The 12,541-nt window shown below is 44.5% G+C and overlaps 1 protein-coding gene across 4 annotated transcripts in view; it reads left to right on the top strand.

Annotated features, from left to right (window-relative positions):
* CCDC3 (coiled-coil domain containing 3) overlaps window positions 1-12,541 on the top strand; it is a 108,953-nt gene that overhangs the window by 43,099 nt on the left and 53,313 nt on the right. For 3 of the 4 annotated variants that reach the window (XM_054016611.1, XM_054016627.1, XM_054016619.1), the window contains one exon: window positions 7,446-7,620. In XM_054016611.1, coding sequence (XP_053872586.1) covers window positions 7,447-7,620 — 174 coding nt within the window. In that variant the 5' untranslated portion in view covers window position 7,446. Of the gene's footprint in view, window positions 1-4,550; window positions 5,139-7,445; window positions 7,621-12,541 lie in introns of those variants that run through there. The other variant, XM_054016604.1, reaches the window with a different exon arrangement.

Below are 12,541 nucleotides of genomic sequence, written 5' to 3'. Positions count from 1 at the left end.
ATCACTTGATCATTACCTGTTAGGTTCACTCCCTCTGGGGCACCTGGCATTGGCCACTGTCAGTAGAAAGTGGGAGGGATAGCTCAGTGGTTTGAGCATTGCTAAACCCAGGGTGGTGAGTTCAATCCTTGTAGGGGCCACTTAGGGATCTGGGGCAAAATCAGTACTTGGTCCTGCTAGTGAAGGTAGGGGGCTGGACTCAATGACCTTTTGAGGTCCTTTCCAGTTCTATGAGCTAGGTATAAGGATACTGGGCTGGATGGACCTTTGGTCTGACCCAGTACAGCCATTCTTATGTTCACAATGTACGCATCATCATCACTGCTGGATCATGGAGAGAATTCCAAAGGAGAGTAATTACTCACTTCTACACCCCAGTAATCACCACAGAAAAGAAAATCAGACAGCTCCAATCTGAACCAAAGGATACAGGCAAATATGTCAGCACACACATGCTTTTGGGGACTGCAGTATTTCAGATATTCTGGTCACACAATATATTTATTCACTTTATTAACAGTGGCATTAAGAAAACACAGCACTACAGTAGGGCTCAAAAAAAGAAAAAAAAAAGAAAAAAACCCAAGCAACCCAACGGTAATATTGTGGCTAAATGAAATAAAAGGAATAGCAGCTATGGAATTGGTCACAGCTCACATGAGATATTCCCAAATCTGGTTTGAGGATTGTTGAGCCTTCTCCAATTAGGTATTTGCAACACACACAAAACAAAACAAAGAACAATGAACCTTCCACTGAAACTGCTCTCCTCTATCTAGAAAGCTACCAATTTCTTATTTAGATGATTAATAAATAGTATCTACATAGCTATTCAAGTATAATAAAACTGCTCTAAATACACATGTATCTATCTAGGTATAAACACTCTTCATCAACTACTTTTGTCCTATGACAATGGTGCACCAAATACCCACATATGAACATGTGGATAATAATGCTGCACCAAGTACCTGTATATATATTCCTCCACAAAAAAACGGAGTTAACTTGGAGTTAAAGTTGGTAGACTTCTTTCCCAGGAATGCAAACCATACAAAACAAGGGCGGGGGGGAGGGGGGGACAGTTGAATAATTAAACAATCCACTCATCCATTCTCTTTCTCAACTTCAAATGCCTCCCTTCTATCACCCACAGACAACGTCTCCACCCTTGTCCAGGACAACTGACACAACAGACTTGACTCCAGCCTAGTTTATGAGTTTAGATTATTAATAGAATGGGTGTGGCCTGGATGAAAAACACGCTACATAGTTCTGTTCACGGTTTTGCATTGTGGTGCATAAGTATGTTATGATGTCAGATTGCTAAAGGTAGCTGTGATATATGATTTTCTATAATGGTTAGGAAGAGTTATGTTAATAGGTCAGCTATGCTTTTAGTGGTTATGAATTTGTTAGTAGTTTTTAATGTAGAAATTACAGAACATAAACTTGTATGTGTGTGTTGGTGTATTACACTTATGTTTGAGTTAAGGCTGCACCTTGGTTGGATGACAATATATGGGCTGTCGGCAGTGGGAGAGAGATTCAACTGCTTATTTCCTTGCTATTCAAAGTTTTAAAGATTTTTAAAGCTTTTAAAGATTATCAAACATCCATATTCATAATGTAGTTCCCTTTGTAAGTATCAATGTTGCCAGATGTAACTGCTGATACAGCCAAACATTTCAAAACTAAATGTCATTGGAAAGCAGGGGTGCACAGTGGGGTAGGAAGAGCATGTTGACAAGGCCACCAGGACAATCTATGCAGGGGGGCGGGGGGCGGGCATAGGATTCCCTGAATGGGAGAAACAGGATTTGTGAGAGAGGGGGTTTCCCCATGGCACTGCTGCCTTGGCCCCTGGGTGGTGAGGTTTGGAGATTATGGTTGTTTAGCTAGAGGAACCCAAGTAAATGTGAGAAAAACAGGGCAACATTTCAAAGAGGGAGTATTTTTAAATGTTTCCTTGGCAAACGTTAGTCAATATTTCTCTTTAAAAATTACATGACCTATTCAAAAGTCCCTGGAAGAGTTATTGTGCCAAAAGTGGAGCCTAAATTCAATGACCGAAGTCTGACAGAGGGTTGAGTACTGTTTAAGTGCAATTTTCAATACAAACTTAACTAAGAGATTACTACCAATGTCTTCAGAATTGTTACATACAGCATTGCACAACAATGCAATAGGGCCCAATTCAGCTCCTTTTGAACTCAATGGCGTCGAATCTTCAACTTCAGTCGGAGTTGGATCAGAACATTAGTTCTTATTTGCACCCAAAATCTGAAGAACAAACATGTGAACTATTCCCTAATAATCACAACTCTGGCCCAGTTTACAAAACAAAACAAAACAAAAAAAAACCTTACCCTGGAAGATTACATTTTAAAAATCACATGTAATTTGTTGATTCCTTGACCTTTATTATTATTTCTTTTTATTGTGGTTTCCCCATCAAGCTTTTCTTGACAATTATGAAACAATATGTTGCTCTCCAAGAAACGGATTCTGAAGAATGCTGAAAAAGATTTGAGTCCGTCAATCAAATTTACTCTAGAATGAGTGGGGGGAGGGGTGAATAAATTAAAAAAAAAATCTGTTTCTAGGCAGATCTTTGATGTTTTTCCATAAAAATTATGAAGAACTAAGGTATAGAAGAACTGTCTACTAATGAAAAGTGAATATTGCATTTATTTAACATTAACATTGCTGCACGCTGATCCAGTGAGTAGTGTAGACATACTCTTAGTGAAGTTACTCCAGATTTACACCAGTGTCACTGAGAGCAGAAGTTGAGCCAGTGTTATTTAACTAACTTTGCATGATGTATAGCTGCTAACAAGACTGTTATAGGTGCCTTGGGCCTATTCCTGGCTCTTATCAACTTTAGTCGATCAGGTTTGGGCCCTTTGAGATCCTCAGATAAAGGGCAGTAATAATAAATGTAATTATTATTATAACAGAGTTGGGTGGTCTCCAGTGCCATTGGACTCAGGAAATACTTGTAAGAGGTGTGAGAACCAAATGCTCCCTCGTAGATGTATCCTGTTGCTGAAGTGGTAGTCAGAGTAGGGTGACCAGACAGCAAGTGTGAAAAATCAGGACAGGGGGTGGGGGGTAATTGGAGCCTATATAAGAAAAAGACCCAAAAATCAGGACTGTCCCTATAAAATCGGGACATCTGGTCACCCTAAGTTCTCCAAGGCCTAATAGTCCCGCTAACCAGAAGAGACCAAAATGTGCCGCTAGACACCTCTAGGTTGTGATGAGATAGGATAAGATGGTAGTAAGAGGTTGATGTGCTTGGGCCTGCCTTTCTATTTTTATCTTGCTTCTTGTGATTTAAAAAATGCCTAAAGCTAAGGATAGGAGCTTTTAAATATGTGTGATTGAAACAAATTAATATAGATAAGCAGTGCGGGAAAGCAGGAGGTGGAGGAGAGAAGTGGCCTGGGGTAACCTGTGGCTGGTCAGAAAAAATGGGCTGGCAGGAAGGGGTTCTCCCCTGCCCAGAGGTTGGTCTTCTTCCTCCTCATCTCCTGTGCATCGAATGAGAGAGGGAGGTTAAGGGGAATTCTCCCACTCTTCCCCTTCCCACTGGGTGGGGGAAAGGAGGATACAGGGAAACTGTAGTCCACACATTCTCCTTTGCTTTCTTCTTCAATCATCCCTCACTTCACCATCTCAATCCCGCTTCCTTTCATTTCTTACCCCATTCCTCTTCTCCCACTCTAATTCTATGACTCAGTCTCCACTACCCCTTATCATCCACTCCTCACCCCATTCTGCCTGCCTGCGTTCTTATGTAGGGTGCCCTCAGCACCACTGACTCCGAGTGCCCGACAAACACAGTCATTCTAGTCTATTATTTGCACTGCAGCAGCATCCACAGATCCCCACCGTGCCAGGCACTGTACAAACCCACCGTTCCTGCCCCATCGCATTTACATTGTCTCCTGCTCCTGCCCAGCGTGGCTCCTTGTTGGTGTTCCCTGGGGGGTCAGCACGGGCGCAGGGGTCTGCCCACCCAGAACCAGCTGCAGGAGTGGGGACCAAGGCACCTTCATGCATTTTATCTCCACACGGGTGGGCAGGGACGTAGCTTCCTCATTTGACAGATGGGGGAGCTGGGACGCAGACCCCCAAAGGCAGGTGTTTGCTTTCAGTGGGAGTAAAGCACCGAAATACCTTTGAGGATCTGGGCCAGGGAGATTAAGTGAGGTGCTCAAGGGCACAGAGAGAGGCAGAGCCAGAGATGGTTTGCAGCCCAGATCTGCGTCCCAGCCACAAGGCAGCTCCCTTATTCCTGCTTCTCCTCCATCACTCTTCGTTTCCCCTTCTCTCCACCTACCCCCCCGTCTCAAAACCCCTCCCCAGCCCGCCTGAGCCCAAGACAGGCTGCGGCCGGGGGCCGTGTCCCCCCCAGCAGGCAGCGCGCAGGGGCAGCAGACGCCTTGCTCCGATTTTGAAACGTCCCCTGTGCGCCTGCGCTCCCGCTGCTGCCTGTAGCCGGTGCGAGGCTGGTTCTGGGCAAAGCGCAGCGGCCGGGCTGCAGTCACTGCCCCTCCCTCGCTCCCCGTGTGACTCCAATTGGGCGCCGCCTGGTTGATCGGTGGGGCTCAGCCCCCAGTCACCAGCCCCTGCCTTACCCACAAGCGGGTTCCGTGCGCAGGGATCCAGTTTCACGCGGTGCAGCAGCCCAGTAGCAGCAGTTTTTGCCTTGGGAAGCCAAAGTGTCCGGCGTGTGCTGTGCGTTCATCCATCATGCGGCACATGCTGCTGCTAGCCCTGCTGAACCTTGGAAGGCAACTCAGCCCGTGCTGGGGCTGTCAGCTGCCCTCAGACTGGAGACCCTTGAGTGAAAGCTGCAGGGCTGAGCTGGCAGAGATCATAGTGTACGCCAAGGTGCTGGCACTCCACCAGGAGATGTACAGCATGTATAATTACCTGCCCTGGCAATATGAAGCCAGCGAGGGGGGGCTCTTTTACTCGGCTGAGATAGAGATGCTGTGTGACCAGGCTTGGGGAAGCATGCTGGAAGTCCCTGCAGGCTCCCGGCTTAACCTCACTGGACTGGGCTACTTCTCCTGTCACTCCCACACAGTCATGCAGGATTACTCTTACTTCTTCTTTCTCAGGTGAGTAAAAACGTGTGACCCAGGCCCTGCTTGAAAATGAGAGAGAACATTTGCTCCTTCATACGTGCTCTGCACTTCTATAACACTTTCACCCCAGCATCTCAAAGCACTTTGGGTGCAGCTGAATCTCTAGAGCTTCTCCGAGGCAAACAAAAGTTAGCCCGGTACGTTTTCTGTAACTAAAATACACAGGGAGCCACCAGCAATGACTTAATATTGTATAGTGAGTGAATAAAAGGAAATGTTCTCTGGTGTGTAACTATATCATGGATGAGCCTTGTACATTTCTGTTAGAGATAATATTACCGAGCTGCAGCACCTGTGGGAGAGCAAGTCTCCTTACTTTGGATAGTGGAGTTTCATACTCCTTGTTGCTCAGGTAGGTACAAATTCACCTAGCAGAGAAGACGTGAATGTTACGCATTTCAAAGGAGAATACTTTCTGTTGTGATTTTTCTTGGAAGGAGTGGTGCTTAATTAGTGCTTTCCTAGACTACAGAAAGTGGAAACAAACATGTTTAATTTTTTCGAAATCTAGCGTGTGTGACAGACATATCTATAACAACAAAAATCGAACAATGCGGTTTACTGTAGCTTGTTTATAGTTGGTGTGGTTTAGATCTTACGTTTTCAGTGTTCAATATTTACATTGTTCTGTAAAATTTAATCATCTGTGTCAGTTTCTTTGATGTGAAGTACTGTATAACTAGCCAGCTGAAGTATGAAGACAGTAAATGCACCATGATATATGCAGACAGTTTGGAAAGTTGTCCTTTAGAATGGTTTCGACAGACAAGTTGGTATGTTCATGGAGGATAGGTCTATCAATGGCTATTAGCCAAGATGGTCAGGAACACAGCCCCATGCTCTGTGTGTCCCTAAACCTCTGACTGTCAGAAGCTAGGACTGGATGAGAGGATAGCTTACTCAGTAAATTGCCCTGTTCTGTTAATTCCCTCTGAAGCATCTAGCACTGGCCACTGTCAGAAAAAAGGAGACTGGGCTAAATGGACCATTGGTCTGACCCAGTACGGCCATTCTTATGTTCAGGTTTAGAACTGAGCATGTTATTGTTTTTTTTCCAACTTGAGATAGAGGGTGTAAAGTTTTTCAAGCATTGTAGCTAATAACTGAGATGCAAATCAAGTGATCTTTTGAAAACTAAACTCAGTAAAAGTGATTCACCCCCCCCCCCCCAATATCGGTTTTAGAAGCCTGCAGCAGATAAAAAACTAAATGATGAAGAATCACTTTCTAAAGAAAAATAAACATCCCAGCAGATGGCATTTGTTCCCATCTTGTTGCTAATTTGTGCTCAGTGATCTGTGGTATTAACTTCTTAGTGATCTTGCTCATTTACAAACCAGGGTAATGTCTTTCATGACCAAAAGGATACAACATTTCAAACAATAATTTGGCATTCCCATAGAACAGATTTATTTTTAACTGTGTACAGCTCAGCCTCTCTTTGTTTCTATGAAGCCACAGTAGGTACACTAGATTCTGGTCAGTTTTACAGGCTGGATAGGTGCCAGTGTCTATTCTCCCAACAGTTTGGCACATGGGTTTAGCACTGATCCCCAAGTATTTACTCAGAAGATTTCTCTTTGCTCTTCTGGGTACCAGCCAAATCCTCATTTTAAGCTAATCAAAAGAATAAGAAACTACAATGTGGAAATAAAGCCATCACGGTGAACCTTTAATCCAAAAATATTTGTGAAATTCACTCAGTAGCTTGTTTAGAGACACTCAGTGTATCTCAATCCAGGGGAGTGGTGGCAGAGAAGCATAACAAAACATGTTTTGATGGTGCCTGCTAATGTCTCTAAAAGCTAATTTTGTATTAGTTATTAATGGATTATTTTAAATTGTGCTCATCTAGATCTGTGGGTACCTGGAAAGAAATGGCAAACTAAAGCATAGAAAAATCAAACAAATGCCCAAAATACAGGACCATCCCAAATTATGCCCCCAGTTGTGCAATTGGCCCTCGGTGGGAGGACCCCTGTGCCCCTGAGGAGCCCCATTGACATTGGTGTGGTTGCAGGGACCTGCCTGTATTGAACTCATTGCAGGATTGGAGCCGATTGGGCAGAACCGTTGCTAGTTTACATTGCTGTCATGATAGCGGCTGTCATGGACCAATGGCTGTTTACACCCTCTATGAATATATGCCTAGGAGTCTCCTGCCACCCAGTGTAGCCCATTCAGGCAACAGTCCTGGTATAGGCGAGAAACAGATCATAGATGGGGGGAAAATACCCCATGATTTGATATGACGTAAGTACGATCTGATTTTTGTTTCAGAATGGATGAGAATTATAACCTCCTTCCTCACGGAGTAAATTTCCAGGATGCAATATTTCCAGACACACAGGAGAACAGAAGGATGTTTTCCAGTCTCTTCCAGTTTTCCAATTGCTCTCAGGCGCACCATGTCATAACTTTCTCTAGTGACTGGGAGATTCAAGAGGACAACAGGGTAAGCCTCAGTGGGTAGGTGTATCCCCACCTCACTTGCAAACACAAGTGTGTGAAATATACAGCAGTTGCAATTGATGGTACCTTTCTTCTAGATGGTCATGTAATGTTTTAACGTAACATGGTATTGCCACAAGCAGACTCCCTGCTCTGGTCTTATCTGAAATGCTTGAATGTTCCAAGTGGGATATTGTTTCAGCCAGTGTTTTCTGTATTATGAAGCTTCTAACCTCACTCTTGCTGGCACCAAATCTATGTCCTTGATTGGGTCACTCTGCACGCTAAAAGAACACATTTTTAGTAAGCAAAGTCTCAGATGCAGATACCACTGGTGGGTGTGTCTACAATGGCTTTTGGCCTTTGCGGTGGGGGGGGGGGCGGCATGTGTGTCACTTTCAGGTGTAAATAAACAGGGGAAATACTTTGTTAGCAGTTTTGGTGGGGACAAGTCATGCTTATTTACAGAATTAAAACTTTTGGATTATGTTTTTTCTGCCATTGCTGATAGTTTTATGAAGTTGGTGGTTTCTCCAAGGAGCTATGAGAATTGGAAGTGTCTCTCTAGCTTAGGAATGACTGGATATTTGTCATTGGTTGCAACTTCTGTCATGCTGATTCATGCAAGGTCTATGAAACCACTGTTTACACGTAGGAGAAGGAGCTCTATTGCCTTGTTCGGGAGAATGATGGTAGAAGCTCAATAGCCAATTGAAGGGCTCTTATTTACAAGCTGGCTCATAGCCAGCATAGGAAGTTTTAGCTCCTGGTTTTCCAGCTGGCCAGAGGTGCAAAATAATCAGAACACCGCTCAGGTCAGAGAGCAGTCACCATCAGGTGGAATTTTTATAAAACCCTGGGGGTTTAACTGTTTAACACTAATTTTCAATCATGTATTGGGGTGGGCCATAGAAATCAGGTGGTTTTTAAGAGGGTGGCGACGATTTATCCTACAAACAGATCCCATAGTTATAGAAATATTAGGACAGGAGATAGGACAGGCTTGTAGTCAAGGCACAGGGCTGGGAATCAGGGTAGTCTAGACCCAAACCTACTTCAGTTTCTCCATCTGTAAAATGTGGAGAATACTTACAGGTTACAAAACACTTTGAGATTTAGGTGTAAATCCGCCCACACTGGGAAAGCCTTGCTGGTCCTCTGCTCCAGATCAGGGATCTGGATTTGAGCAGATAGGGGATAGCTTCTATGTTCAGACTCCAGTCTGAACCGCCTCAGAGTCTGAGATGTTTGCAGGCACGGTCTTGATTTGGGCTCAACTCTACAATTAATTAATGGGGAGGGAGGTTTAACTGAATTTTCAGTTCTCCAGAGGCTGCTTGGGGTGAACGTTCGGCAGCAAGGAAGGAGGTGAAGGGCATTTTATTCAACTTGTTTCACCCATCCCTGTTAATACACAGGGATAGTGCAGGGGGACTGGGAGCTGCATTCTCCAGCCCTCAAAGGCCACTTGGCAGGCAGGGGAACGTTGTGGGCATAAATCTTGACGAGGTGGCTCCTACACCAGCACTGCTCCAGGTAATGAGAGAGAGGATGGGGCATATTCAGGACAGTGAAGGGAACGGGATGTGGCAGAGAAGAGCTCAGCTATACCATGTGCTCCGGTGGACCCTTTGCAGCCCTTACTACAGCCAGGGGCAGGCAGCCCTGAATCAAGGAGCAGCGACCAGCCCCCTAACTGTCAATGGGTTGGATATAGTGAAGGATCAGGGCCTGAATCGCTTTGGTCAGAAAAACCTCTTGGCAGCACAGCATATATTTAAAACCATTGTTTTAATCTGACCCTCCCGTGCCGCACAGTTTTCCACGTGCCTTAGTAGAATGGCTCCAAATCGAGTTGACTTCCCTGGCGTAGCACCTGGCTATGCCAGCAGTGAATCTGGCCCATTCACTTTCATGGAAGTCACAAGGCAAAATCCTCAAAGGCCACTTGGAGAAACAAACAAATGTAGCAAAAGTGTGTTTCAACTGTTGTGCTCTCTGACCAGCTTCCAGCGTGGAATTATTTTAGCTGCTTGCTTTACAGGTTTGGACTGAGATTTTTATCCACACTGAGTGGATAAATTCTATCCAATTAACAGGCACCTTGTCTCCCCTCCACCTCCCTTTACAATAAAAAGTAAAAGCTTCCTTTGCACAATTTAAAAACCATCCAGGCTGGCCTCTCTCGCATTCATCTGGGGTCCCCTAATGTCTCTGTTCTCCAAGCTGAGTGCTGGTTTTCCTTTGAACTGTCCCTTCAGGCAGGCGTTCCCCACCCTTGGGAAGGGCTGCAATGATGTGGAGGTGTCAGGGTTTTATCCTCACTTCTTCATGAAAAAAAGAGTAATAGAAGTGTCTCCTTCCAAAGGCAGTGCCTGATCTCCTCTGTTGACCGCATGTTTAGGCCTTGTCTACACTACAGTTTAAGTCGATGCAAGTTATGTCGCTCAGGGATGTGAAAAAATCCACCTCCTGAGCAAAGTAACTTGCATCGACTTAACGCCGTGTCCACACCGCGCTATGTCGGAAGGAGACGCTCTCCCGCTGACATAGCTTCTGCCTCTCATTGAGGTGGATTAATTACATTGACAGGAGAGCGCGCTCCCATTGATATAGTGTGTCTTCACCAGATACACTTAATCGACACCGCTGCGGCATGGTAGTGAAGAAAAGCCCTTAGTGTCTTCTTCACTTCTTCCCCATATCAGACAAATGCCATGCCTGTGGTTTCCCCATTGTTCTCTCCCATTTCCCTCAGTTATACTCATCCTACCAAAATCCAAACTATTTCAATTTCCAAATCCTGCCAGCTGAGCAACCTCTTGTTCCCTTTTAAACTGAAAGGTGCTATAAATGCTGAGTTCCCATTGCAGTAAATGAGTGAGTTTTCGGGAAAAATTGATATTGTTCCTTCAAGCTTTTAAAAGTAAAAAACTATTAAAGGGGCGCCCAGAGGGGAAAGGAGGCAACACAACAGGGGACTGTCTCTTTGACACTGTCAGGCTTTAGGATTCCTATGTGGAGGTACAGAGTTATTTTCTGGACTCGCCCTGTTAATCAGACCAGAGGGGTCTCATTAGCTGATTTGCATTAGTGTAAATGGCTACACAAGGTGCAGGGCAGTGGAAATCAAGCACCAAGGGTTTCTTTGAGGTAACTGAGAGCCTGTCAGGGAGAAGTCATGGGAATAACCAGCCTAGGAGGCTTGGGCTAAGGTCTATGCTGAAGTGTTAGTCACAAACCTGCACACAGGCAACCTGGGATTCTGGTCACTCGGCCTTGGATTCTGGGCCACCAGGCTGTTTGGCAACACCCCAGTGGCTGAGCAGCTCTTTTTAGTACATTAATGCTCATTCTAGTAAGGGAAGGGGTTAGAAAACATGACCTAAACATTGCCTGCCAAACTTTAATTTGCCTAGTTCACCACGACTGGGGGAAGGGGGGAAATCATCCACACACCAGGCATTCTATAAGAAAAACAAGATCTCACTGTGGAGTCATGGAACATGCAGGCTCTAGTGGACAACAACAACATCTGAAAGACATACAGCATTAATTGCAACGGAAGCTACTAAATATAGCATTGACATAACTGCCCTTAGTGAAACCAAACTTGCAGTCGAAGGGTCATAAAGGACCCTTCGGAGGTGGCTACATCTTCTTTTGGAAAGGGAAACCAGCGGAGGAAGACAGAATTGATGGCATTGTTCCTGTTAGAAACAGCCTCCTGAAATCACTGAAAGACCTTACCTGTAGGAAAAACTGAATGCCTAGTGACTCTACAAGTTCCCATTGGAAATTCATGCTTTGCAGCTCTTGTCAATGCTTATGCTCCAACCATGAACAGTACAGAAAAAAAATCAACAGTTCTATTCTGGTTTGATTACGTCATTCTAATCCTAGGGGAGACAAACTCCTACTCCTGGGAGACTTTAATGCCAGACTCAGAAAAGTCAGTGAGGCTTGAAGTGGTGTGATAAAGAACAGTGGAGTTGGAAAAACGAACAACAGTGGTCTTCTGCTACTCAGCAAGTGTGCTGAACATGAGCTCATTCTTGCTACAAGCTTTAGGAAAGCAGACAAATACAAAACTTCCTGGATGCATCCAAGATCAAAGCACTGGCATCTGACTATGTCATTATACGGCAAAGAGATATCAGGGACATCACAATCACTAGAGCCAAGTAAGGAGCAAACTGTTGGGCTGACCACAGGATGAGCGGAGCCATTTTCAGTTTCCATATTGTTGCCCCTCAGTGAAATAAAGAATTCTGAACAGATTTAAACTGAAACTGAACATAGCAAAGTTGAGACAAAAAGAAGAACAGGAGTACTTGTGGCACCTTAGAGACTAACAAATTTATTAGAGCATAAGCTTTCGTGGACTACAGCCCACTTCTTCGGATGCATATAGAATGGAACATATAATGAGGAGATATATATACACACATACAGAGAGCATAAACAGGTGGGAGTTGTCTTACCAACTCTGAGAGGCCAATTAATTAAGAGAAAAAAAACTTTTGAAGTGATAATCAAGCTAGCCGAGTACAGACAGTGTGATAAGAAGTGTGAGAGTACTTACAAGGGGAGATAGAGTCAACGTTTGTAATGGCTCAGCCATTCCCAGTCCTTATTCAAACCGGAGTTGATTGTGTCTAGTTTGCATATCAATTCTAGCTCTGCAGTCTCTCTTTGGAGTCTGTTTTTGAAGTTTTTCTGTTGTAATATAGCCACCCGCAGGTCTGTCACTGAATGACCAGACAGGTTAAAGTGTTCTCCCACTGGTTTTTGAGTATTTTGATTCCTGATGTCAGATTTGTGTCCATTAATTCTTTTGCGTAGAGACTGTCCGGTTTGGCCAATGTACATGGCAGAGGGGCATTGCTGGCACATGATGGCATATATCACATTGGTAGATGTGC

Source organism: Malaclemys terrapin, chromosome 1 (assembly GCF_027887155.1).
Source record: "Malaclemys terrapin pileata isolate rMalTer1 chromosome 1, rMalTer1.hap1, whole genome shotgun sequence".
NCBI lineage: Eukaryota > Metazoa > Chordata > Testudines > Emydidae > Malaclemys > Malaclemys terrapin.
This window is presented reverse-complemented; position numbering and strand designations above follow the sequence as displayed.